Source organism: Ranitomeya variabilis, chromosome 8, assembly GCF_051348905.1.
Source record: "Ranitomeya variabilis isolate aRanVar5 chromosome 8, aRanVar5.hap1, whole genome shotgun sequence".
NCBI classification, from domain to species: domain Eukaryota; kingdom Metazoa; phylum Chordata; class Amphibia; order Anura; family Dendrobatidae; genus Ranitomeya; species Ranitomeya variabilis.
The window spans coordinates 53,683,164-53,711,073 of NC_135239.1; the positions used below are offsets into that span (position 1 = coordinate 53,683,164).

The following is a 27,910-nucleotide window of genomic DNA, read 5'->3' on the forward strand; positions in this document are numbered from 1 at the left end:
ATAAAGTTCAGAAAAACAATGAGGTATTTTTTTTTTGTTTTACCCTTTTTACCCTTTTTTATCAGGACTCTGTCAGCTCTTCGTACCCTCCCATATCAGTAACATGGATGTAGGTAATATAATCCAAAATTAATCCATAGATTTATTAAACAAAAAGACTGCTCGAATGCAGAGAAATCCACTTTTGAAGTGATAGGTAAATGAGTCTGGAGCTGCTCTGGGTGGGGCTGAGCACTTCCACTGCCTATCTCCGCCCAGAGTTAGGACCCTTTGGCTGTTATAAGCTGCTGTAAACATGATACATGTCCAAGCTCCAGCTTCTGGCAGCGTTCCTCAGGAATCTTGGCTCATTCCTCATGGTCAGTTGGGATTTCCATAGTTCTACAACTTTTCCTCCTTAGTGTTGTAACGTCAATCTTGAGGATGGTACGTACACCCTCCCCTGATGACCGGTGGACTAAATTTAGACTAATTTGAGACTTTTTTTTTTTTTTCCCTGTATTCTCATGTTTAACTAAGAAACTATTTCTGTGGAGATAGTTCTTGAACCAGTTTTTCTGGCCAGTTTTCACGGGATTATCATGTGTTCTACCAACCAGACTTGTTTACAGGTGTGATCCTATTGTGCTACTGTTCTGCAGAGTATCTAAATGCCACTCAATTCATTATGGTAATCTTCAACGTTTTGTAAAATAAATAAATTTATGTGCAGCAGACTTGTTGCAAAAATGTCCACGAGTCCACTCCTAACACAAGCCCTTCTTGAACTAAATGTTTGGGCTCCATAAAAAAAAAAAAAAAAAAAAAAAGCCTATACTCACCTCCCGTGCTGTCACAGTGGTGTGAGTACTCGCGGTCCCAGAGCTCTCGTGCGGTGTTGTGACACGAGTAGTCCATGATCAGCTGCAGCCCTGGCTTCCTCCTCTTGTTCAATCTGTACAAAGGCGGAGACGTTTGCACCAGCGCTGATTGGCCGGGCACCACATGTAACACCGCACGAGAACTCCGGGGCCGCAAGTGCTGACACCACTCTGACGGCACGGGAGGTGAGTATCGTTTTTTTTAATTGGAGCCAAACATTTAGTTCAAGAAGGAGTTGTCCTAGTAGTGGACAACCCCTCTTCTGAGGAAGAAATTACACCAGTTTTTCATTTTCAAACTCAATTTTTTTATACAACAAATTTATGTCTGGACAGTACTTTTGATTCTTTTGTGTAGACGGTTATCATGTAGACCCTCGTTTCCCCTTTCCATAAACAGCTGGACGGTTAGTGCATGATCTGCATGGTTGGTTCCCTCTCGATGATGGTTTCGGGCTCGGTTTCTGCTCGCAGCAGGCTATCTCCTCTGGCACAAGTCACACTTTCCCCTCCTGAGGGTACTGTCACACAGTGGCACTTTGATCGCTCCAACGGCACGATCCGTGATGTTGCAGCGTCGCTTGATTATCGCTCCAGCGTCGTAGACTGCGGTCACGCTTTGCAATGCACGGCGCTGGAGCGATAATTTCATGACGTAGTTGCGATGTAGAAGTCATACGGGACATTGGGAATATCGTGCACACCTTTGTTACACGCTGCGATCATGCCGCCACAGCGGGACACTTGACAACGAAATAAAGTTTCAAACGATCTGCTACGACGTACGATTCTCAGCGGGGTCCCTGATCGCAGTAGCGTGTCAGACACAGCGAGATCGTAACTATATCGCTGGAACGTCACGGATCGTGCCGTTGTAGCGATCAAAGTGCCACTGTGTGACAGTACCCTGAGTTTCCGTAGATTAGCCTGCCCCTGTGGGGGCGACCAGATTGTGTATCTGACTAACTAGACTGGGCTTAGGTTATAAAAAGTTTCTCTTTTATCACCGTGAAACAAACATGATGCTTTGTGCATTGTTTCTTGGCTATCTGTGCTGTAGATGGCTTCTTTACAGATGGACGGTAACACAGGAGACATCCTGTACCAGCCGGATCAAATGTGCGGAGGTCGGTGCTCCCGTGGGATCTCCTCTGTTCGGCACCGCAGAACTTTAGTTTGCTGTTGGTGCATCTATTATTTTTTCTTTCCTTCGTGCATCGGTTTCTTCACCTTTCGCTTCCGTAGGTAAATGAGGCCAGATGGGATCATATGTAGAATGTGGACAGACTAGTTGCTTATTATCTCTTTGGCACGAGACTCCTCACTACCTGATCCAACTCTTGGCTCCTGCGGATCCTAAATTCCTCCGGCTTCCTGTGTTTGATTATTGTGGTCGGTGTTTGCACCGATCGTTGTAATCATGTAATGCCTTCCCACAGCTCCGCTTTTATTTCTTCGACTCTTTTGTCAACTTTTTTCCTGTTGTCATCCATTTGATCCGCAATTTAAAAAAAAAAAAAAAGACTTTGTTACAAATGGAGCAAAAATGGATGCACTTTTTATTTTCTGTTTTGCCTCCATTTTTTTTGTAACTGATCTCTTTTTTATTACAGGTGTCACTGATCACCTCCGGTGTTCTGGTCAGTGCTCAAACAGGTTATCCCTTAAAGGGAATCTGTCACCAGGTTTTTGCTATGTAATATGAGAGCAGCATGATGTAGGGGCTGAGAGCCTGACTCCAGTGATGTTTCACTTACTGGGCTGCTTAGTGACGATTTGATAGAATCTGTTTTCTTCTGTAGATTGAGCAGTTCTCTAAATGCTGAGCTCTGTGTAACCCCGCCCACACCACTGATTGGCAGCTTTCTGTGTACACTGTACATTGCCAGCAAGCAGCCAATCAGTGGTGGGGTGGGGTTATACAAAATGGCTGGATTGGCTGCATGCGAGACCTAGTCCTGCACTGATAATCTCCTGCTGATAAAACACTGATTATTTTAAAACTTGAGCACACAGCTTGGTAAATGACATATCCTTTTGAATCAGACTCTCTTGCCCTACATTGTTCTGCTTTCAGATTAAATGGCAAAAAGCTGCTGACCGATTCCCTTAAATATATGATATAACAGATGACCATCTGTTGTGATCTGTTTCCCATAGATGTCAATGATTTAAAAAAAAAGAGATTGTAGCTGAATACTAGTCAATTTAAAAATATTTTGGGATATTTCCGTCCTTGTTTAAAGGAATGCATCCCGTTCTGAATCATTTTATTTTTGTTTTTGTCCTCTCAAACTTACAATCTCAGATGAATGGCAAATTACACGGTGTCATTATATACAAAGAAAACTAGGCCAAAATGCGAAGAAGCAATGTGGGAAAAATTTAGTAAAAAATTATCCAAGAAGTATTGTTTCTCCTTGCGGAGATCAACATGCTAAACATTCCAAGACGAGGAGACTTAAAGCCGCGATGCTCCTCTGGGTAATATGCTAATTATGCAAATTCTCTTCAGAGAGGAAGAGAGCTAGAACTCTAGTGCCACCTATTGGAAGGTAGCAATCCTACAAGTCAATGTTGACCCTTTAACGAGCCTTGTCACATGACTTAGGATAATAGTCAAACCAGAATCTGGGCCCCGAAACTGCAAATTGAGATTCTGGTTTGACTATTATCCTAAGTCATGTGACAAGGCTCGTTAAAGGGTCAACATTGACTTGTAGGATTGCTACCTTCCAATAGGTGGCACTAGAGTTCTAGCTCTCTTCCTCTCTGAAGAGACAATTTGCATAATTAGTAAAAAAAAATTAGTAACTTTTTTTTTTCCTTCATTTTTGTTTCCATGACTGTACTTCACATCTGAAAGGTGTCCCAGTTACAAGCCCTGTTAACAACGCATCCTCTTTCGCTCGTGCCCGACACAAGACCGTGTTCCCAGTCCCAGTGGCTGACTCCTCATTTAAATACCGTAACTTAAATCAGCCCTTTTCTGTGTAGGCAGAAATGGAGCTCTTTTAGCTATTGAAATAAGCAGTCGGCTTAATGTAATTTCTTTCTGGAGCTATTAGTTTGTAGGGCCATAGTAAAAAAAAACCAGCAGAGCTTCTTTTCTTCTGGCCTTCTATGTCGACAGGGCGAGACTGCTGACATAATGCTGATTAGTATCTGGCTCCCGCAGGTAGACCCTGTCGACAGAGCAGAGCAGAAGAGAAGTCACTGCTCTGTTGATTTGACTTCATCGAAAGTCACTGAATTACCGACAGGGGCGGTCTGTGACCATTCTGTGCCGCCAGAGATCAGCAGCGGGGACAACAGGCTGGCAGTTATCAACTATGCACGTGTTGGTTCTCAGGCCTGCGGTAAAAAATTGAAGTCATCCTGGATAATTCCTCTAAGTTATGTTCTGACACCGGAGAGGCTGTCCTCCGAGGGGCTCCAACCCAGGAGAAGGTCTGCCATATCAGAGCTGGTCACTGAAGATCAAGACATAGTACTTAGCATAATTTTAATAATTTTAAGCTTGTATATTTTATTTATTTTTATTTTTTTTTTAATTTGGACAACCCCCTCTGACCGGCGATAACAATGCTTTCAGACTTCTTGCAGCAACTTTACAAAGGTAGGGTTGTGCCTAAAGGTCTGCTGGCTGCCGGAACAACACTTCATGCCGTGATGCGTCGTCACAACTACATCGGAGCTGAGAAAATGGACATTATTGCAAAGTACAGCTAAAAATCCCAGAATTCGCAGGTTTTGCCTCTGGTAGGACCTGGTTTGCCTTAGCTCCAGTTGAATCCATTTCAAAGCGGTGTCATCTGCGCACGATCAAAGCTAGCGTTATAGCTAGAGAACAGAAGGGACTTTCTGCCAAATTGATCCAATTTTGGTCCATTCCAACTTACCCTAGTATCATCGGCAGTACGGGTCCAAAGGGAACGGACAACTAGAGACCTTCAGGCGCCAGTCTATTTTAGGTTCCTTCAGTTGATATATTTTAGTATTCTTATTGCCTGGTCGTCTTGGGCACCAGCAACTGCTGAAATATATCGGCTGTATATATATTGGAGTATTTAAAACTTTGCCCCGTGGGTAGGTCTATGGGGCAAACTTGAGAAATCCTTGTGGAGTTGAATAAAGAGGGGCTTATCTGGAGACTTCTAGGAACTCTGGTAAGTAATATTAATACATAGGTCCTGTGTAATACCTATGCTATAGCGGCACTTCCTAAACTGTCACATGACTTATGGTCACCATACTCACTGGATGAATGTTAGGGGAACCCGCTGATCCTTTTAGTATGTATTTTGGCGTCCCAAATTTCTCCCACAGTTGCCATTTCTTTATGCGTGACCGAAAAAGATGAATACTGTCCAGACGGAGGCCAGACTGTGTCCACAGTGACTCCATAGGCTTAATTACGATTTGATACGATACGATACACTTTATTGACCCCGGGGGGAATTACAGTATTCAAGTGAATGGCTCCGTCTTGGATTTCGACAGAAACCCCATGTACCTAGCCTTAGGCTGGGCATACACCTTAGATGGCTATCATGTGGATGATGCTTCGGTCAATCATTTGGCTAACACCCATCTCTGCCTACACAGGAGCGCTCACTCAGCCGACTGTCCCCTACACAGGAGCGCTCGCTCAGCCGACTGTCCCCTACACAGGAGTGCTCGCTCAGCCGACTGTCCCCTACACAGGAGCATTCGCTCAGCCGACTCTCCCATACACAGGAGCTCTCGCTCATCTGACTGCCATACACAGGAGCGCTCGCTCAGCCGACTCTCCCATACACAGGAGCGCTCACTCGGCCGACTCTCCCATACACATGAGCGCTCGCTCAGCCGACTGTCCCCTACACAGGAACGCTCGCTCAGCCGACTCTCCCATACCCAGGAGCGCTCGCTCAGCCGACTGTCCCATACACATGAGCGCTCGCTCAGCCGACTGTCCCCTACACAGGAGCGCTCGCTCAGCCGACTGTCCCCTACACAGGAGCGCTCGCTCAGCTGTCTGTCCCCTACACAGGAGCGCTCGCTCAGCCGACTGTCCCTTACACAGGAGCGCTCGCTCAGCCGACTGTCCCCTACACAGGAGCGCTCGCTCAGCCAACTCCCCCATACACAGGAGCGCTCGCTCAGCCGACTCTCCCATACACAGGAGCGCTCGCTCAGCCAACTCCCCCATACACAGGAGCGCTCGCTCAGCCAACTCTCCCATACACAGGAGCGCTCGCTCAGCCGACTCTCCCATACACAGGAGCGCTCGCTCAGCCGACTCTCCCATACACAGGAGCGCTCGCTCAGCCAACTCTCCCATACACAGGAGCGCTCGCTCAGCCGACTCTCCCATACACAGGAGCGCTCGCTCAGCCGACTCTCCCATACACAGGAGCGCTCGCTCAGCCGACTCTCCCATACACAGGAGCGCTCGCTCAGCCAACTCTCCCATACACAGGAGCGCTCGCTCAGCCGACTCTCCCATACACAGGAGCGCTCGCTCAGCCGACTCTCCCATACACAGGAGCGCTCGCTCAGCCGACTCTCCCATACACAGGAGCGCTCGCTCAGCCGACTCTCCCATACACAGGAGCGCTCGCTCAGCCGACTCTCCCATACACAGGAGCGCTCGCTCAGCCGACTCCCATACACAGGAGCGCTAGCTCAGCCGACTCTCCCATACCCAGGAGCGCTCTCTCAGCCGACTCTCCCATACACAGGAGCGCTCGCTCAGCCGACTCTCCCATACACAGGAGAGCTCGCTCAGCCGACTCTCCCATTCCCAGGAGCGCTCGCTCAGCCGACTCTCCCATTCCCAGGAGCGCTCGCTCAGCCGACTCTCCCATTCCCAGGAGCGCTCGCTCAGCCGACTCTCCCCTACACAGGAGCGCTCGCTCAGCTGACTCTCCCATATACAGGAGCGCTCGCTCAGCCGACTCTCCCATTCCCAGGAGCGCTCGCTTAGCCGAGCAAGCCTGTGTTCTCTTTGAGAAATCCGCCGTCTGTATATCTCCCCCCAACTATCACTCGGCTGGCGCCCCATACACATTAGACTGTTGCCAGAACCGGCTGTTTCGGACGATATTAGTCTGTTTGTGGGGATCTTTACTTGTGGGTTATTAGAAGAAGTAAGACTTTAGGGCACTTCTACCTTTTCTACTTTTTGCTGCAGGAAAACTCCTTTTACTTACTCTCCTGATTTTGAGACTTGATGGTGACTCTTTGTGCTGGATATTCTTCGACAGCTTTGCTATAGAAATACTAGAGCTCCCCTGATCACCCGGAACACGAGTAGGAAATGGATAATTCCTAGAAAGTAAAGCTCGCTCCGGCGGGTTTTGTCTCACTGCTGCTAGAGGTTGTCATGCTATGATTGGGAGGAATGTGTATGTACAGAAGTCTACTAAGCGATTTCCTGTATTTTTGCTAATTCTTCAGCTGCTTGCAGACACAAGCCTCACACCTCATTGTGGTTTATTTGTGTGCGCCTTTGTCAGGAGGTGTCAGATAAGTAGCTGGCATGGGAGCTAGACTTGCCTGGTATACAGCACATCAATCATGCCAAAATGGTGCCCGGGAAAGTGTGCCAGCCTTTTCTTTAAAAGCTTTGGCCTATTGTCCATCTGCACATTTCATAAAACAAATGTCAAATTATGTCTGTGTGTGTGCTGACACGGTTCTGGATCACTGCTCCATCTAAACACTCACCCCCATTGTTAGGTGCCCAAAATTTGACCTGTGAATTTGAGAAGCTGACACTTTTTTTTTTCCTCAAAGCATAATGGTGCTGGTTTATTAATGTGTGTGTAACCAAAAAATGTTCAAAATGGCAGGTCTTGTGTCATGTTCATTGTAAGTTGCGGCTGTGTCATCCAGGCTGTCGCTGCGGCTGTGTCGTCCTGTCGGTCGCGGCGGCGGCTGTGTCGTCCTGTCTGTCGCGGCAGCGGCTGTGTCGTCCAGTCTGTCGTGGCTGTGTCGTGCAGTCTGTCGCGGTGGCTGTGTCATCCAGCCTGTCGCGGTGGCGGCTGTGTCGTCCAGCCTGTCGTGGCTGTCGTGCAGTCTGTCACGGTGGCTGTGTCGTCCAGCCTGTCGCGGCGGCGGCTGTGTCGTCCAGCCTGACGCGGCGGCGGCTGTGTCGTGCAGTCTGTCGCGGTGGCTGTGTCATCCAGCCTGTCGCGGTGGCGGCTGTGTCGTCCAGCCTGTCGTGGCTGTCGTGCAGTCTGTCACGGTGGCTATGTCGTCCAGCCTGTCGCGGCGGCGGCTGTGTCGTCCAGCCTGACGCGGCGGCGGCTGTGTCGTCCAGCCTGTCGCGGCGGCGCCTGTCATCCAGTCTGTCGCGGCGGCGGCTGTCTTCCAGTCTGTCGCGGCGGCGGCTGTGTCGTCCAGCCTGTCGCGGCGGCGGCTGTGTCGTCCAGCCTGTCGCGGCGGCGGCTGTGTCGTCCAGCCTGTCGCGGCGGCGGCTGTGTCGTCCAGCCTGTCGCGGCGGCGGCTGTGTCGTCCAGCCTGTCGCGGCGGCGGCTGTGTCGTCCAGTCTGCCACGGCGGCAATTGGTTATTAGCAAATTTCTGTGTTTGCTGGTGACCAAATTGGCCTTATCTTGCATGTGACCTCATTGCTTACTTCTGTGGGTAAAGTTTCATGGCATCCGTTGCATGAGCTGCATATGTCGCGCGCCATCGCTGCAACTTTCATAGCTTTGCATGAGTTCCAGTAATGCTTGGAATTTTACATGGACTCTGGGCAGGAAATGTTGATGTGGAGCTATAGCTCTCAATGTATGGCAAACAATAAATGACTTGCCGCCCGCTTTCCCCAGTGGAGGCGGATCAAAGTAGTTTGATATTTTTAGAATATGTTGCAGATGTTGCCACGTGATCTGTTATACATGGATGCTATTAAGAGCTTATTCAGAGCACTTTATGTGACTTGATGGTGTTTTTTTGCCTTTTTTTTCTTTAAGTGTTAACAGACGTGAAATGTCTGTAATTTACAATGTACTGTAAGGCAGCATCTCTTGTACTATTCGCACTTTTTTACACCCTTAAAGATGACTGATCAGTAATTCTGAGCGAGCTTTTACAGTAATAGTCAGTTTAGTCACTGCTCGAAGTTTCCATCTTGTCAGTCTACGAATCTTCTCTTATGCTGTAATCCACACTCTACACCTACGAGAACATCGTATGCAGGCCAAACATTAAAGGGGTGGCCTCAAGTTCATATATGGGTGCAATTGCAAAGTTCTTGTAATACCAATATACTCCTATATTAAAAAAAATTCCATTCTCGAACAGAGGGATTTATAGAGTTTATGGCATACAACTTAAAGTTGTCAAACTTTATCCCAAAATTCTGCAGACCTGAGAATCCCCACAGTGCGTGACCAAGATTCTCCGGAGCCGGCGGTGAGACGGAGCGGTCGTGTGGACACAAGTATGTGATAGGCACACTTCCAGCCACATTACGACTAGACGTGCGCGACCTCAGATCTACACACTTGTAAGGTTCACCAGCTTTCAGATCTCGGTTTGTCAAGTGTCACCAGTCTCCAAAGATGAAGAACATGGACGGTGTCCTGTAATGTGTCCATGATCTGCTGATTGAAGAGATCGGTGCTGGATGTGTAGGGTGGACATGGCAGCCTGCAGTACTTCAGTGTTTTCCTTTTCGTGCTGCTCACATCTAACCCTCCTCGGTCTCGCAGGCATGTCTGTGATATGTTTGTGGTATTTGTCATCTGCCCGCAGCACAAAGGTCTAAATTTACTGTGTGGCTTCCTCTAAGTTTCTCTACAATTACAAGTTTTTGTTTTACTTTACTTGTCCTGACGAGTTCCTATTTTAAGCAGTCGGTACAATGCCCTATTCATAACTAAATTAGGGGATACGCTAGCTAGCACTCAGGTCTTCACAACACATTTTGGGTTTCTGTTCTCCCACTCTTTGCACCCAGAGTAAAGCTCAAAGTTTTCAACAGCATTCTGCAGTGCTAGCGCCAAACTCCGCACGGTATCGCCTAAAGGCATGGTTCACATCAGCTTTTAGCCACACGCCACTGGCTCCGTTGGGACTTGCATCTGAAGCCCTGAAAAATTGGATTCAGGCTTAGACCATTGACTTTAATGAAGTAGCCTCAGTCACTTTGTGCTCTGTCGGACATCGTTTTCAAACTATTTGAGGCAGGCACCAAACGTCATCGACTGCATTTTGCTGCCTTCCTCAAATAGGTCCAAAACCTACAAGATACAAAATGACCAAAAACACTGCTGTAACTAAATAAGTAAAAGCCAAAGCGCATTTAAATAACACAGGGTTCTTATTAATACGGTTTTTGATCAAACATAGCATAAAAGCCATCCCACAAGGTGTTTCTGATCGGGACGGTCCTACACTGTCTAATATTAAAAACCTTACCATGTGTCAGGGTTGACCTCAGTGTGTTAATAAGGGCAGACAAAAGGATCGGGTCCCGACCAGTGGACACCAGTCTAGGGAAACCTTTAAATATAATTTCCAGCTCAGGAGAGGGAGGCCACACCGTGGCTTGCACAGAATGCAAAAATGCAAAGAAAAAACACAAAAATTGAGCTTGGTTTAAGTTATAATACATTCAGCACATAAACACATTTTCATGAACATGCGTTTATGTGCTGCATGTATACCAACTTAAACCAACCTCAATTTTTGTGTGTTTTTTCTGCCTCAAATAGATGCATGCCGCAGAAAATGATATCCGACAGAGTGCAAAATCACTCTACTTGCTTCATTAAAGTCAATGGCCCTGTTAGTGGAGACTAGTGATGATCGAGCGTGCTCGGATGAGGTGTTATCCGTCCATGCTCGGGTGTTAATAGAGTATTTTTGACCTGCTCGAAAAATGTTTTGAGTCACCGTGGCCGCATGTCTTGTGCAACACATGCAGGGTTTGGCTAGCAAACAATTCCTACATGTGTTGTGGCTGTCGAACAGCCGCGGGGACTCGAACATCGTTTTCGAGCAGGCCAAAAAACACTTGGTTAGCACTCGAGCATGCTCGGATAACACTTTATCCGAGCACTTTCGCTCATCACTAGCGGAGATGCTTGACACGTAAGCGTGTGGTCAAAGTGTGATGTGAATATAGGGTTAGAGGAGTAAAGAGTGTAACATCTGCTCAGGGAACAATAGCCTCACCTTTATCATTTTTCTAATAATTATCCCACAGCGAGGCGGAGGAGTTGAGCTGTTACCTTCATCTATTGTAAATGGCGAGTTCCATATTATCACCTGTATACACAGGAGTTAACCTTTCATTGTAATCCTGTCTGTGAGGATAATGAGACTGCTGTATTTGATAATGCGGAGTGGTCTGTACAGAACTGCCTTGTATGACGCTCAGTGGTCAAAGTGAAAATTAGAAGATTTCGGGATTCTTTTAATATCTGTAGTGACATGGGAAATGGAAAAATAAAAAAAGTTCTGTAGCTAGTAAGCACGTGTACAGATCTGTGTATCCATGGTTACAGACTACAAAACCCCTGTGTAGTCTGACTGTGCTGTCATGTATTACTCCCTTACATTTTTTAGTTTACTTTGTTTCCCCTCCAAAATTCCCTAAATATTGCGTGCTGTACGTAAAACTTTCACACTGCAATCTCCGCTGACTCGGCCTAAACATTTCACAGACTTCTGTCTTTTATCTTTCAGAGAATCAGGATAGCTTGCACCACGTTGTACACGAGCGTCTGGGGGAGCTGCTGCGTGTGCTGAAAGGGGTGATCAGCAAACACCAAACTCTAAATTCCGTGGATATTCTCGGCGCTGCCGGGACGGTGATCGCTAAAGTGAAAGGTGAGCCGCGGGCTATGCGTGCTGGGCCGACCGGCGTCCTGCCATAACCATTACATTAGTGCAACACAAGGAGAGCGGCCCAGAAATAGATCCATGAGCTCAGCGGTGACAAATTTGTAAGAACAGGATATTGTCACATCCTGTCTTGTATCTGAGCATGGAGCTTTCTTTTTACTGTAAGATAAGCATCAACGTGAGATGACCGAGCCGGCCCTCATCTCTCCTCTGAAAACGTACCAAACCGAGCATGTATGCATACGGGACGGTTGGCAGGAATAGGTGTCTGCTATATGTGCCTGATATCATCATTTGCCGTTTTCTTGTAATTTTTCAATGCCCTGACCATGGACAGTCATGTTGCTAGGTGGTGAAGGAGGGCATGGAAGGTCTCATTTTAACACAGAACCAAAAAACTTGAGATTTTTGCTCTGAGCGTGCCATCAGCCATTCTGTAAAAAATGTAAGCTTCCCTGTTATGGTTTGCGGTCAGTATCTGTGTCAGTCATAAGAGGTGCAGTATTTATGGTCAGATTCCTTTTCACTATTCTTGGAATGAGTAAAAAAAATAAATACAATGAATTGAAGAACTTCATTCCCTTGGCATCAGTATCTGGACTTGGGTTGCTTGACAACTTATCGAAGTGAAGTATTAGTCTCCTTGAGCGGGTATGGCCCAAATTTGATATTGTTCAGGAACCAATTGGATTGCAGCTATTAATGTCTCGGTGATCCAGCGAGGGTTGGCGGAATACAGATGTGATCGTAATACCATACTGAATATATCGCTGATATTGGGGAAAAAAACATCCAAAAGTGCAGTGAGAGCACCCTCTTACCTCAGCACCCCTGGGATCTCCAGTATCAGATCAAATAGACATGGTAAACAGTAGTATGAGCAGCCTCTTCTTACCTCAACACTCCTGATATTTCCAGTATTATATCAAGTAGATATGGTGGACAGCAGTGTGAGCAGCCTCTTCTTACCTCAACACTCCTTGTATCTCCACTATTATATCAAGTAGACATGATGGACAGCAGTGTGAGCAGCCTCTTCTTACCACAGCACTCTGGGGATCTCCAGTATTAGATCAAATATCCATGGTGGACAGCAGTGTGAGCAGCCTCTTCTTACCTCAACACTCCTGGTATCTCCACTATTATATCAAGTAGACATGGTGGACAGCAGTGTGAGCAGCCTCTTCTTACCAAAACACTCCTGATATTTCCAGTATTAGATCAAGTAGATATGGTGGACAGCAGTGTGAGCAGCCTCTTCTTACCTCAGCACTCCTGGGATCTCCAGTATCAGATCAAATGGACATGGTGGACAGCAGTGTGAGCAGCCTCTTCTTACCTCAGCAGTCCTGGAAACTCCAGCATTAGTTTAGAATATCCACTGTGAGCACATTTTGCTACACAGGAAGGGATGGGGCAGAGCCTCCTACTGCACATGCTCACAGGCACCTGTGCTATTAACATTCTAGGACAGGTTTCTTTCTCCCACTGTAACAAGAGGGCGGCTAATTTTATTCTATAGTGAATACCTCCCTAGACAAAATGAATGTGATTTGCTCATTGAACCTATTGAGGAATATATTTATACTGACGCTACCTAAAGTTCTATTTTTTTTTTTTTAATTCCCAAAGAGCCCCTTAAACTATTAGTCATCTCATCATTTATCTGACCGAAAACCTTACTCTCCCCCCCCCCCCCCCCCCCTCCTTTACCACCACCCTGACCTCATACACATAGACAGTAGAACCAAATTGCATTTGTTGTGTATGGAGAGAGGAGAAGAAGCTGCCGCCACTCATCTCCTGTGGGGCATCAAAGATGCCCTAACCCTCATTGTCTATGGGACCGCCGCAGAGAGCTGAGCACTCTATCTCCACCAGTCCTATAGGCAATAACTTGGTTATTTGAATCAATCCCTTCAACCTACCACTACTTATCCTTATACCCCCTCTACTATGTAAAGTCTTTTTCTTTTAGCAATATGTGACCCATCGCTCAGTTCTGCATGTAGTTTTTATGAGTGTGATTGATCACCAGGAACTAGGTCATAAGAGCAGAAAAATCACTTTGCAATGATCTTATCTCCAACTGGTTCTAGCGAGCAGAAGAAAAAGTCCAGTCCTATTTTCGTAGAGCTTCTAAAGAGCGGACATGTTTTACATAGTTATGTCGCGGCCCGTACACCGCCCAGTGTCCTCCATTATCATGCGGGCTGAGATTCCATCCATCACATAACTATTATCCAGGAAGACAGTTCAGGTGTTTTGCTCTTCTAGACTTTTGTAGTACAAACTGGTTGATAATGCGGTGTTGGAACAGTGATCTAGAGCCGTCGTTACCAGCAGATTCCTTCTTATAAAGCGTATACCGCTGGTGAGTGTTTATGTATTATAGCGGTATATTTACTGGTTATTGTTATTATAACAATAGCAGACCGCATAAGGATGTTATCCCAGTGTTGTCCTTTTTTTTTTTTTTTTTTCTCACTGACCCATAAGCTTGCATCAGTGATTTTGATCCAAAACTTGGATCAATATTGGACACGTCTCTTTGCTTTTGGGTGGACCACTGAGTCCGAGGAAAATATCGGACATGTGAATGAATCCATAGACTATCATAGATCCGAGTGCCATCCCTGAAAAACACCTCTAGTACTCGTATGAGAGAAACTGAAGTCTGAATAAGCCCTAATCTTTCTTTTTTTTTTTTTCTGCTTGAGCCATGAACAAATGCTTCAGCACGGTCTCCTGCAGCTTGCCACTGCCAGGCAATAGTAATGTAGTTGACTAAGCGTGAAGGTTCCTTTTAGCGGGGGATAGTCGAGAGACCTCTATACACGTTAGTTATTCGGCCATTCCCACTGAAATACACTATGTTCTAAATTATTATGCAAATGACATTTTTCTCTGATTTTCCTAAATGGTTGGTGCAAATGACAGTCAGTCTAAGGCCGGAGTCACACACAGCGAGATACGTCCGAGTCTCGCAGGTTAAAAACAAGCTCTGGCACCGGCACTCCGGAGCGGAGCGTGCAGCTCCATGTATTGCTATGCGGCCGCACGCTCCGCTCTGGAGTGTCGGTGCCAGAGCTTGTTTTTAACCTGCGAGACTCGGACGTATCTCGCTGTGTGTGATCCCAACCTTATAAAAGTAATCACCCGTTAGATTATACATCGAATTTTATTGAAGAAACCTCCCAATGATAACAGTATAATCTCCAAAATGAATAAAAACTCAAAATGCACTGTTCCAAATTATTATGCACAGTAGAATTTCTAAACATTTGATATGTTTTAAAGATCTGAAAATGCTCATTTGTGGAATTTGCAGCATTAGGAGGTCACATTCACTGAACAAAAAACTATTTAACTCCAAAACATCCTAACGGGCCAAGAAACATATTAACATAGGACCCTTCTTTGATGTCACCTTCACAATTCTTGCATCCATTGAACTTGTGAGTTTTTGGAGAGTTTCTGCTTGTATTTCTTTGCATGAAGTCAGAATAGCCTCCCAGAGCTGCTGTTTTGATGTGAACTGCCTCCCACCCTCATAGATCTTCTCATGATGATACTCCAAAGGTTCTCTATAGGGTTGAGGTCAGGGGAAGATGGTGGCCACACCATGAGTTTATCTCCTTTTATGCCCATAGCAGCCAATGACTCAGAGGTATTCTTTGCAGCATGAGATGGTGCATTGTCATGCATGAAGATGATTTTGCTCCTGAAGGCACATTTCTGCTTTTTATACCATGGAGGAAAGTTGTCAGTCAGAAACTCTATATACTTTGCAGATGTCATTTTCACACCTTCAGGAACCTTAAAGGGCCCTACCAGCTGTTTCTCCATGATTCCGACCCAAAACATGACTCCACCACCTTGCTGTTGTTGCAGCTTTGTTGGGACATGGTGGCCATCCACCAACCATCCACTACTCCATCCATTTGGACCATCCAGGGTTGCTCAACACTTATCAGTAAACAAGAATGTTTGGAAATTAGTCTTCATGTATGTGTGGGCCCAATACAACCATTTCTGCTTGTGAACACTGTTTAAGGGTGGCCGAATAGTAGGTTTATGCACCACAGCAAGCCTTTGAAGGAGCCTACACCTTGAGGTTCGAGGGACTCCAGAGGCACCAGCAGCTTCGAATATCTGTTTGCTGCTTTGTAATGGCTTTTTAGCAGCTGCTCTCTTAATCCGATGAACTTGCCTGGCAGAAATCTTCCTCATTATGCCTTTATCAGCACAAACACATCTGTGCTCAGATTCAGCCACAAATCTCTTAACAGTACGATGATCACGCTTAAGTTTTCGGGAAATTTGTAATGTTTTCATCCCTTCACCAAGGCATTGCACTATTTGATGCTTTTCAGCAGCAGAGAGATCCTTTTTCTTTCCCATGTTACTTGAAAACTGTGACCGGCTTAATAATGTGGAACATCATTTTTAAGTAGTTTTCCTTTAATTAGAATCACCTGGAAAACTAATTATCCCATGTGTTTAAGATTGATTTCAGTGATCCATTGAGCCCTGAGACACAATACCATCCATGAGTTTATTTGAAAAACAAAACAATTAAATCTTTATCACACTTAAATCCAATTTGCATAATAATTTGGAACACAGTGTATGTTCTGCCAACTTTTATCAAATGTATATGGGGACCTTATCTGTGACCATACACATTGGATGAATATCAGCCAAACCAGACTTCATTAGTACCAGTCAAATGGTGTATTGGAGTGTCCTAATCAGTGATGAGCCAAAGTGCTCAGATAAGGCGTTATCCAAACCTACTCATGTGCATGGCTCTCACTGTCCCCGTAATCACGGCTCTCACTGTCCCCGTAATCACGGCTCTCACTGTCCCCGTAATCACGGCTCTCACTGTCCCCGTAATCACGGCTCTCACTGTCCCCGTAATCACGGCGCTCACTGTCCCCGTAATCACGGCTCTCGCTGTCCCCGTAATCACGGCTCTCGCTGTCCCCGTAATCACGGCTCTCGCTGTCCCCGTAATCACGGCTCTCGCTGTCCCCGCAATCACGGCTCTCGCTGTCCCCGCCATGTGATTGTTCAAATGCCCTGTTATCATTGTGTAATTCTAGTGATTGCAGTGTTTACTTCACACACGGACAATTTAAGAATACCCCTTATTACTAACATTTGCGTTAAAGTGACAGCAGCGGGCATGTTTTTTTTTTTTACATTTGCTGGTATGCTTCCCCTCTGGGATCCAACAGTCAGTGGTGCGCTACTTTTGTTTTCTGCATGGCGAAGTTGGCAGAGAGGCGTCTGTATGTATTAAGCCAGACAAACGGTGATTTTACACTAAGCCGTACACCTTTCAGCCCATACCTAAGCCCTGATGCATGCCCTCCTTTGTTGCTAGAAGAACGCAGTCTACACAAAGCAAATCCACTACTATTAGTAGGAAATGAGAGATACACAGAGAGCAACAAACCTTTTCACATTGTGCATTGGGGCCCTGGTGATTGTTGTGAGCGACCATTGTGTGCAGCCAGGATGTCCTGGGGAAAAGTGCGTGCGTGGTTTAAAGGACTGGGTATAGCCGCTGTACATGCAGGCAGAACGCACGGCATCGGGCAGCCTCGCTAGCATTATAACTCGTCTTTACGTGAAGGCGAATGTCCTGTAATTGGGCTGGACCGCATGCAGATTTTTTACTTTGGATGCTTCCATTAGTTCATTCCGACTGCAAATGTTTTCCCCAGCACTCACCAGTTCAAAGGCCTAACACAACAGTGACGACACAGCCTTCCTGACACAGGAAAAGTATTCACGGCAGATAAATTCTTGGTTTCAGAGGATTACAGTGGAACAATCTCTCTGCTCTCCAGCCTTCTTCAGGGAGCTGCCGACGTGAACACACCGCTTTTAATTTTGCCTTTTTTATGCCATTTTTAATTTCAACACTGGATTCTAAATACATCTGTACCATTTTTTAATCTTGGATTAAGTTTTTTTTGCTTTTTTTTTTTTTTTTTTTCTTTGGCCCAAGCCGGTAACAGATTGAGGTGTGTCTGATGACTTGAGAGAATGGTTTTGAGGTAAGGAATCCTGTTTGTTTTTTAGCTTTTCTTGTTTTGCGGTAACTTTCCGCCTTTTTCCTCCTGCTATGTTGTTACTATTTGGCTCATTAATTTTACCTAGCTAGGTTTGGTATTATGCTTATTTTGGGCACTGGTTAAATAGAAACTACGGGAAAGTGTGTCGGCGTATATAGATCCTTTAACCTGCAATGTTTTCCAGGCTTAGATCATGCTTTTTTAGATTGCAGGCAAAATGCAATCCACATTCTTCACTTGTGACTACATCCTTTTTTACAAAAGGCTCCGTGGGAACACGGGAGGACATTCCCTTTTTTTTTTTTTTTTCTTTAATCTGAATGGACAGCTCTATTGCCATGCCATGTATAAACTAGAAAATAATGGCTTCGTGGGCCACGTCTGGAATTAAATGGCTGCTGTAGACGTTTTGTTTTTGTGCAATCGAGTGTTAAATTTTTGCATGTTGTGTTTTCGAAGATGAGAAATTATACGCCACACACACCCATTCCAGTCGCGCCCCTCAGGCACATGGCATGTTTTAGGCTCCTCGGTAGATAAATGTCTGTTTGGAGAACATCTTGGGATCAATATTTGAGGTCCAGATTAGTGATGAGTGAACATGCTTGGATCAAGTATTATCCGATTATGCTCGTGTGCTAACCGAGTGTCTTCGGCGTGTTCGAAAAAAAAACGTTCGAGTCCCCGGCGGCTGCGCTTGTCGCCAGTCCCCGGCGGCTGCGCTTGTCGCCAGTCCCCGGCGGCTGCGCGTGTCGCCAGTCCCCGGCGGCTGCGTGTGTCGCCGGTCCCCGGCGGCTGCGTGTGTCGCCGGTCCCCGGCGGCTGCTAGACAGCCACGACACATGCATGGATTGCCTAACATACAGGTAATCCCTGCATGGATTGCCTAACATACAGGTAATCCCTGCATGGATTGCCTAACATACAGGTAATCCCTGCATGTGTTGCGCCTATCGAGCAGCCGTGAAACATGCAGCTGGGAGGACTCAAACATATTTTTCGAGCACACCGAAGATGGACTGCACACGAGCGTGCTCGGATAACACCTTATCCGAGCACATTTCTCATCACTAGTCACTTTACTCTATTGGACGAGTTCGTTCTTGGGCAATGTTCACATTCTTATTCGGTCTGATTGTTGGTTGTTCTTGAAAAAACTGACCACAGTCGGAGCAATGTTATTCAGTTGTTTTATGCAGATGACCTTTTTCACATGCACTAGTCTTCTCAATTCTATAGATGCCCCAAAAATCAGTTCCCATACAGAGCAAATCTATAGCATCCTATTTTTCCGGATGCATTGTGAACGGTTTTTGGCCTTGTAAATTTTATTCATTGCTGTTGTATAAAAAAGAATGCCACGTGCATGATGACCATACAGATCAGAAATCATCACATTTTTACTAGATGAAAATTGCACCGTTTTTTATATGCTCATGTGAGGTTTTTACACTGAGCTTTTTTTATTGAATTGTGGACACTGGGAGTCGTGAACAGTGAGGCAGTCGGGATCAATAATTGTTAAAGTTTATCCTGAGCTTTCTGGGAATTGGTCTTCCACTCAGAAAAACGAGTAGTCATGGCTTTTAAGGAATAGCCTAATCTGGCATGAATTCCATTTTTCCAGTGCAATTAATTCAGTGGCCAATTTAAACTTCTATAATAATGTAAGTGTAATCCAGTGACATAGGACCTCTGTCGCCCAGTGGCTAATCTTGGACGCACAATGAAAAGGTGTTTCTTTATAAAAATATGGTAAGCCTCCAACAATCTTCTTAATAGCCTGTAAATAGATGTCAGACTAAATATAAAGGAGTCAGTCGCATGCCCTGAATACTTCCTTCCCCCATTGCCTACGGTGATATGAGATGGATCATCTCTACTGCAGAGATGACCTAGACAATATACACTGCTCAAAAAAATAAAGGGAACACTAAAATCCCACATCCTACACATCACTGAATTAAATATTCCAGTTGTAAATCTTTATTCATTACATAGTGGAATGTGTTGAGAACAATAAAACCTAAAAATGATCAACGTAAATCACAACTAATATCCTACGGAGGTCTGGAGTTGGAATGATGCTCAAAATCAAAGTGGAAAATGAAGTTACAGGCTGATCCAACTTCAGTGGAAATGCCTCAAGACAAGGAAATGATGCTCAGTAGTGTGTGTGGCTGCCACGTGCCATGTATGATCTCCCTACAACGCCTGGGCATGTTCCTGATGAGGCGGCTGATGGTCTCCAGAGGGTTATCCTCCCAGACCTGGACTAAAGCATCTGCCAACTCCTGAACAGTCAGTGGTGCAACGTGACATTGGTGGATTGTGCAAGACATGATGTCCCAGATGTGTTCAATCAGATTCGGGAATGGGCAGGCCAGTCCGTATCTTCAATGCCTTAATCTTGCAGGAACTGCTGACACACTCCAGCCACATGAGGTCTGGCATTGTCCTGCATTAGGAGGAACCCAGGGCCAACCGCACCAGTATATGGTCTCACAAGGGGTCTGAGGAGCTCATCTCTGTACTTAATGGCAGTCAGACTACCTATGGCAAGCACATGGAGCGCTGTGCAGCCCTCCAAAGAAATGCCACCCCACACCATTACTGACCCATTGCCAAACCGGTCATGCTGAAGGATGTTGCAGGCAGCAGATCGCTCTCCACGCGTCTCCAGACTCTGTCACGTCTGTCGCATGTGCTCAGTGTGAACATGCTTTCATCTGTGAAGAGCACAGGACGCCAGTGGCGAATTTTCCAATCCTGGTGCTCTGTGGCAAATGCCAAGCGTCCTGCACGGTGTTGGGCTGTGAGCACAACCCCCATCTGTGGATGTCGTGCACTCAGACCATCCTCATGGAGTCGGTTTCTAACCGTTTGTGCAGACACATGCACATTTTTGGCCTGCTGGAGGTCATTTTGCAGGGCTCTGGCAGTGCTCCTCCTGTTCCTCCTTGCACAAAGGCTGATGTAGCGGTCCTGCTGCTGGGTTGTTGCCTTCCTATGGCCCTCTCCACGTCTCCTGGTGTACTGGCCTGTCTCCTGGTAGCGCCTCCAGCCTCTGGACAGTACACTGACAGACACAGTAAATCTTCTTGCCACAGCTCGCATTGATTTGCCATCCTGGATGAGCTGCACTACCTGAGCCACTTGTGTGGGTTGTAGAGTACGTCTCATGCTGCCACGAGTGAGAAAGCACAACCAACATTCAAAAGTGACAAAAACATCAGCCAGAAAGCATTGGTACTGAGATGTGGTCTGTGATCCCCACCTGCAGAACCACTCCTTTGAGTGTGTCTTGATAATTGCCAATAATTTCCATCTGTTATCTATCCCATTTGCACAACAGCATGTGAAATTGATTGTCAATCAGTGTTGCTTCCTAAGTGGACAGTTTGATTTCGCAGAAGTTTGATTTACTTGAAGTTATATTCTGTTGTTTAAGTGTTCCCTTTACTTTTTTGAGCGGTGTATATTTACTTTTTGTTTGTGTTGTATGCTATGTATGGACAGAAGTATTATGCCCCCTCCACGTTGCATCTACTGCAACTTTTGACAACTCATTCTGAATCCATAGACATTAATTTGGAGTTGGTTCCTTTGTTGCTATAACAGCTCCTGCTCTTCTTGGAAGACTTTCTACAAGATTTTGGAGGGGTCTGTGGGAATTTTTGCCCTTTCATCCAGAACGTTTGTGAGATCAGACACTGATGGTGGAGGAGGCCGGGGTCACAGTCTCCTTTTTTAGTTCATCCTAAAGATGTTTGATGGGGTTGAGGTCCAGGCTCTGTGCGACCGGTCATGTTCTTCCACACCAAACTCCCCCAACCATGTCTGTATGGACCTGGCTTTGTGGACTGGAGCACAGTCATGGGGCACAGAAAAAGGGCCTTCCCCAAACTATTCCCACAAAGTTGGAAGCTACAATTATCCTAAATGTGTTGTGCTGAAGTATTAAGATTTCCATTCACAGGAGGGAGCTAAGGAGCCATGGCTGTCCCCTGTGGGGCCGGATTTTATATACTTGTGGGAATGGGATGGAATGAAAAATCTATTAGATGGTGTGTCCCAATAGTTTTGTGCATATAGTCTATCAAGTATTTATCACGGATTTCACCTGATCGAGTTGGGTAGAAAAAAATAGCTATTGTATGGCCAATTTGTCACTTGGTTATCTTGACGAGTAAATGTGTTTTCAATGATGACAGCGTCATATACCTCTGCTGGCAACTTTATCTTCCATGAGAACAAAAGTGTATTAAGCGCCAAATTTTGGTGTTCCCCCATCCTTTTTTCTTTTTCCCCTCTGACATCAGTTTAGCTGAAGTCAGGAGACCTAAATATCATGAAATCTGCAGGTTCGTCTGACTTTGCACTAATGTGTATGGACGCCTAAAAGATCATTTACTATGTGCAGAAAATGTTTCATACTAGACAGATCCTGAATAAATTTTTTAATTCATAAATAAAAACTAGCAGGATCTGGATGCCTTAAATCTATGAAAAGCCAGATGATACAAAACCACACACAGATTTTGGGTTGTAATGCAGTATCAGATATGTCTGTGGTGACCGCAGGACAATGGCTGAAAATGCACATGGTTGTGTTCTTGATGGGTAAAACTGGGTTCACAACCTATGAAATCTGTCCACGTGTATTAAAGGAGTTGTCTCAGTACGGACAGTCGGCAGTCAGCTTATCGACACTGATCCTGAGCTCCCTTAGCTGATGTTGCCGGTGGCCAGTGCTGATGGCCATTTACATGCAGGACAATTGTACCTTTAGGCTATGTGCACACGTTGCGGTTTTTGCTGCGGATCCGCAGCGTTTTTGACGCTGCGGATCCGCAGCAGTTTTCCATGCAGTGTGCAGTACAATGTTAACCTATGGAAAACAAAAACCGCAGTGCACATGCTGCGGAAAAAAACGCGCGGATATGCAGTGGTTTGTTTTCCGCAGCATGTCAATTCTTTGTGCGGAATCCGCAGCGGTTTTACACATGCCCCATTATAGAAACCCACAGGTGTCTAAAACCGCAGTGGAAACCGCGATAAAATCCGCAGTACTTTTGGCACTGCAGATTTATCAAATCCGCTGCGGAAAGTTCCGCAATGGAATCCGCAGCGTGTGCGCATGGCCTTACATGGCAGCCATTCTGATTTTTTTCTGCTCCATGTGAATTTTCTCAACCACATTCACGTGATGATTTTTGTCATTTAAAATACAACAATCTGTTATCAGAAGTGATTAATTTTCAGACTTTTTAACTGTCCTGTTTCTGTACTGACCATCAGCCGAGACCCTGTATATGAAACAATGTGAGCAGAATCCAAATAGATCCTCAATCCACTCCAATCATTTTCATTTGTTAAAGCGGCCCTCCACAATAGGGCTGAAGTGTGTATCCAATTCTCGTGTACAGTCGCCCTACTTGATGCTCTTCGCTTTCCTCCCAGTGCCTCCTCCATTAGCCTCCTGCTGACTCCTCCACTCACTTCCCGCTGCCGCCTCCACTTGCCTCTCACTGCCTCCTCCGCCGGCCTCCCTCTGCCTCCTCCGCTGGCCTCCCTCTGCCTCCTCCGCCGGCCTCCCTCTGCCTCCTCCGCTGGCCTCCCTCTGCCTCCTCCGCCGGCCTCCCTCTGCCTCCTCCGCCGGCCTCCCTCTGCCTCCTCCGCCGACCTCCTGCTGCCTCCTCCGCCGGCCTCCCGCTGCCTCCTCCGCTGACCTCCCGCTGCCTCCTTTATTCGCCTCCCGCTGCCTCTTCCGCCAGCCTGCCGCTGCCTCTTCTGCCGGCCTGCCGCTGCCTCTTCCGCCGGCCTGCCGCTGCCTCTTCCGCCGGCCTGCCGCTGCCTCTTCCGCTGGCCTGCCGCTGCCTCTTCCGCCGGCCTGCCGCTGCCTCTTCCGCCGGCCTGCCGCTGCCTCTTCCGCCGGCCTGCCGCTGCCTCTCCCGCCGGCCTGCCGCTGCCTCTCCCGCCGGCCTGCCGCTACCTCTTCCGCCGGCCTGCCGCTGCCTCTTCCGCCGGCCTGCCGCTGCCTCTCCCGCCGGCCTGCCGCTGCCTCTCCCGCCGGCCTGCCGCTACCTCTTCCGCCGGCCTGCCGCTGCCTCTTCCGCCGGCCTGCCGCTGCCTCTCCCGCCGGCCTGCCGCTGCCTCTCCCGCCGGCATGCCGCTGCCTCTCCCGCCGGCCTGCCGCTGCCTCTCCCGCCGGCCTGCCGCTGCCTCTCCCGCCGGCCTGCCGCTGCCTCTCCCGCCGGCCTGCCGCTGCCTCTCCCGCCGGCCTGCCGCTGCCTCTCCCGCCGGCCTGCCGCTGCCTCTCCCGCCGGCCTGCCGCTGCCTCTCCCGCCGGCCTGCCGCTGCCTCTCCCGCCGGCCTGCCGCTGCCTCTCCCGCCGGCCTGCCGCTGCCTCTCCCGCCGGCCTGCCGCTGCCTCTCCCGCCGGCCTGCCGCTGCCTCTCCCGCCGGCCTGCCGCTGCCTCTCCCGCCGGCCTGCCGCTGCCTCTCCCGCCGGCCTGCCGCTGCCTCTCCCGCCGGCCTGCCGCTGCCTCTCCCGCCGGCCTGCCGCTGCCTCTCCCGCCGGCCTGCCGCTGCCTCTCCCGCCGGCCTGCCGCTGCCTCTCCCGCCGGCCTGCCGCTGCCTCTCCCGCCGGCCTGCCGCTGCCTCTCCCGCCGGCCTGCCGCTGCCTCTCCCGCCGGCCTGCCGCTGCCTCTCCCGCCGGCCTGCCGCTGCCTCTCCCGCCGGCCTGCCGCTGCCTCTCCCGCCGGCCTGCCGCTGCCTCTCCCGCCGGCCTGCCGCTGCCTCTCCCGCCGGCCTGCCGCTGCCTCTTCCGCCGGCCTGCCGCTGCCTCTTCCGCCGGCCTGCCGCTGCCTCTCCCGCCGGCCTGCCGCTGCCTCTTCCTCCGGCCTGCCGCTGCCTTTTCCGCCGGCCTGCCGCTGCCTCTTCCGCCGGCCTGCCGCTGCCTCTTCCGCCGGCCTGCCGCTGCCTCTTCCGCCGGCCTGCCGCTGCCTCTTCCGCCGGCCTGCCGCTGCCTCTTCCGCCGGCCTGCCGCTGCCTCTTCCGCCGGCCTGCCGCTGCCTTTTCCGCCGGCCTGCCGCTGCCTCTTCCGCCGGCCTGCCGCTGCCTCTTCCGCCGGCCTGCCGCTGCCTCTTCCGCCGGCCTGCCGCTGCCTCTTCCGCCGGCCTGCCGCTGCCTCTTCCGCCGGCCTGCCGCTGCCTCTTCCGCCGGCCTGCCGCTGCCTCTTCCGCCGGCCTGCCGCTGCCTCTTCCGCCGGCCTGCCGCTGCCTCTTCCGCCGGCCTGCCGCTGCCTCTTCCGCCGGCCTGCCGCTGCCTCTTCCGCCGGCCTGCCGCTGCCTCTTCCGCCGGCCTGCCGCTGCCTCTTCCGCCGGCCTGCCGCTGCCTCTTCCGCCGGCCTGCCGCTGCCTCTTCCGCCGGCCTGCCGCTGCCTCTTCCGCCGGCCTGCCGCTGCCTCTTCCGCCGGCCTGCCGCTGCCTCTTCCGCCGGCCTGCCGCTGCCTCTTCCGCCGGCCTGCCGCTGCCTCTTCCGCCGGCCTGCCGCTGCCTCTTCCGAAAGAAAGAAAGCTTTAGTTTACCCCTATCACAGCACTCCGATGCCACTCCTGCAGCCATATTATAAGCATGATTTTCTTTTTGCACTGCTCAGAAGCTGATTTCACCCCATGATTGAGTGTTTTGCTTTTTCAACAGTTTTTTTTCACAGTTCGGTGTAAATGCAGTCTAAGTCCATGTGGTCTTTGCAATTACAGAAGTCAAAGACTGGAACTTTTTTTATTTCTTTTCGGACTTCCCTAGCAAACCTAGTTCCTCTTTTTGCTATGTCTTCACAAAAATTTCTGAGCGGAAGTGTCCTGAAAGAAGTGACTATTGTATGATGCCTGAGCCGAGCTCGTCTGCAGCGACTCCATTTCCTGCTGGAAGCCGCATTATTGGAGAAGTATGTGCCGGCGAAAGGCTTCGTGGGAATCAATGAAAAGCTGTTTTAGCAATGTACTGTTTTCTTTATGGTTATATGCAGCAGTGAAAAAGAATGGGATCAAGGGATTACGAACTTTCCTCCCCAATTATTTTTTTTTGCGTTCGGCTACTAAAATAGAGTTGAAGATGTTTTAAGCCTTTAACCCATTCATCACCCAAATGCCAAACTGTTCATGACTGAGGTTTGTCCTACGCGGCCCGATATTTTGTTTTACCTTGCTTACACGGATTCGTGGTAATAGAATGATGGTTGTGACACGGAACTTTTGTCTCCCGTGACATACACACAGATTTCTGACCAGACACATGCTGAAATTAGTCTCCTCTGGCCATTTACACCCACTGATATTTTGTTGAGATTTCTCAACTTTTGCGATTGTCCTCCCAAAAAAATAAAATAAAAAAAATATATCTACATCTCTCCCTATCTAATGATCTTATCTTTCAGATGTTGGTTACATGATACAGTCATGGTCATTGGCACACAGATTTTTAAAGGGATTTTCCCACGAACAAAAGTTAATTTTAGTCAATAGATCTTGGAATAATAATAATTTCCACAATTGGATGTGTGTAAATAAAATGTTCCTGTGCTGAGATAATCTTATAAATGTGCCCCTGCTGTGTACTGTGTAATGTCTGTGTCTGACTGTGCAGGAACATGGTCTGATACCACAGCTCCTGGCAGGGAAGGATAAAAAAGGACCTCCTTCACTTGTATTGCACTGCGATGTTGCAGTGACGTGGAGCAAGCAATGGTGTTTCGCCCAAATTCGCCTTGTATTCCTAACTTTATTCTTACCAGTCCCTGACTTTGTCGTGTACGTAGACGAATCGATTCTGTTTTTGAAGGCAAATGGCGATCACGTCAAATATTATTTTTTTGTTTAAATGACTCTTTTGCTCATTCACTTTGTATCTTGTGAATCTGAAAAAGCAGGACTCAAAATAAGCCGTAAACTAGTGAATGTACTATATATGCACACCCACTCATTGTACGCAGTTTTGGGAACTGACCCAAAAAAATAAACCTCAGCAATTTTGCATAACAAAATACTGAAAATCTTTTCTTTTACCAGTCTCGATTAGTCGGTACAAAGGAGTTTTCTTTCCAGTTCAGTCATCCATACATGTACTAGATGTTCTGAGGGAGAAGGTGGAACGTCTGACCAAGTAATGACAACTACTTGAACTGAATAGGGCAATTGGGGATAAGACTCAATCTTCATAAAGACACGCTATTGGAGCCTATGGAGGCCAGTGATCAGTATGCTACTGGTGGAAGAGCAGATTAAGACCATGTAAATGTCTCCACCGGGTACAGATTAAACTATGACCACTACTACAGCCGGAGTTTTTACCCAGCTCACTTCCATCCCCCTCCAGTCGTCTTCCTCCTGTTGTTTTCTCATTTCGCGGAGCTACGTGTCGGTGTCTGGACCCTCCCATCGCATTCACTCGGGCCTCGCACTCACTTGTGAAATTGTATTCTGCTAATAAATAATTCATCAAACAATTAATCTTCATGTCCTCTCGTTTAGAAAAGACATTAAGAAGGTTTCATAACTACAAAACAATAAATTTTGGGGTAGAATCCAGATTTGTATTTTTTATTACCGTAGTTTGTTTTGAACTGCATGCCAGAAAAATGCTACAATATTTTGTTTTACTCTTCTTGGTACCTTGGTAGATTTTTTTTCATATTTTTCCATAAATCTTAGATAATGCTCCAACATCTTTATTTTTCAATGATCTACACATGGTCTAAACATTTATATAGGAAGAAAAAGTAGTGGCACTCACCGGTACTTTAAAATCCAATGTCTTTATTCAGAAAAACATGTTTAAAACTGGCTGTAGAGAGGATCATTCCAGGACCAGTAGAAGAGCAGGAAAGCTCGAAACGATTGTTGTCACGCACATGTGTTCCTTCCCTCTCTGCAGCCAGTTTTAAACATGTTTTTCTGAATAAAGACATTGGATTTTAAAGGACCAGTGTCATGTTTGCATCTTATTTTGTGAGCATTCGGTACCTGCAGGCTTGATTGCTCAGTCCAAAGTTTGGTTTAAGGACACGTTCACACACAGGTTGAATGGTTTTGGCTTTCTCCTTGTTTTT

The 27,910-nt window shown here is 47.6% G+C and overlaps 1 protein-coding gene across 1 annotated transcript in view; it reads left to right on the forward strand.

Annotated features, from left to right (window-relative positions):
• Positions 1-27,910, forward strand: part of ARHGAP29 (Rho GTPase activating protein 29) — a 150,689-nt gene that overhangs the window by 67,472 nt on the left and 55,307 nt on the right. The window contains exon 3 of the mRNA XM_077277488.1: positions 11,549-11,692. Coding sequence (XP_077133603.1) covers positions 11,549-11,692 — 144 coding nt within the window. The remainder of the gene's footprint in view (positions 1-11,548; positions 11,693-27,910) is intronic.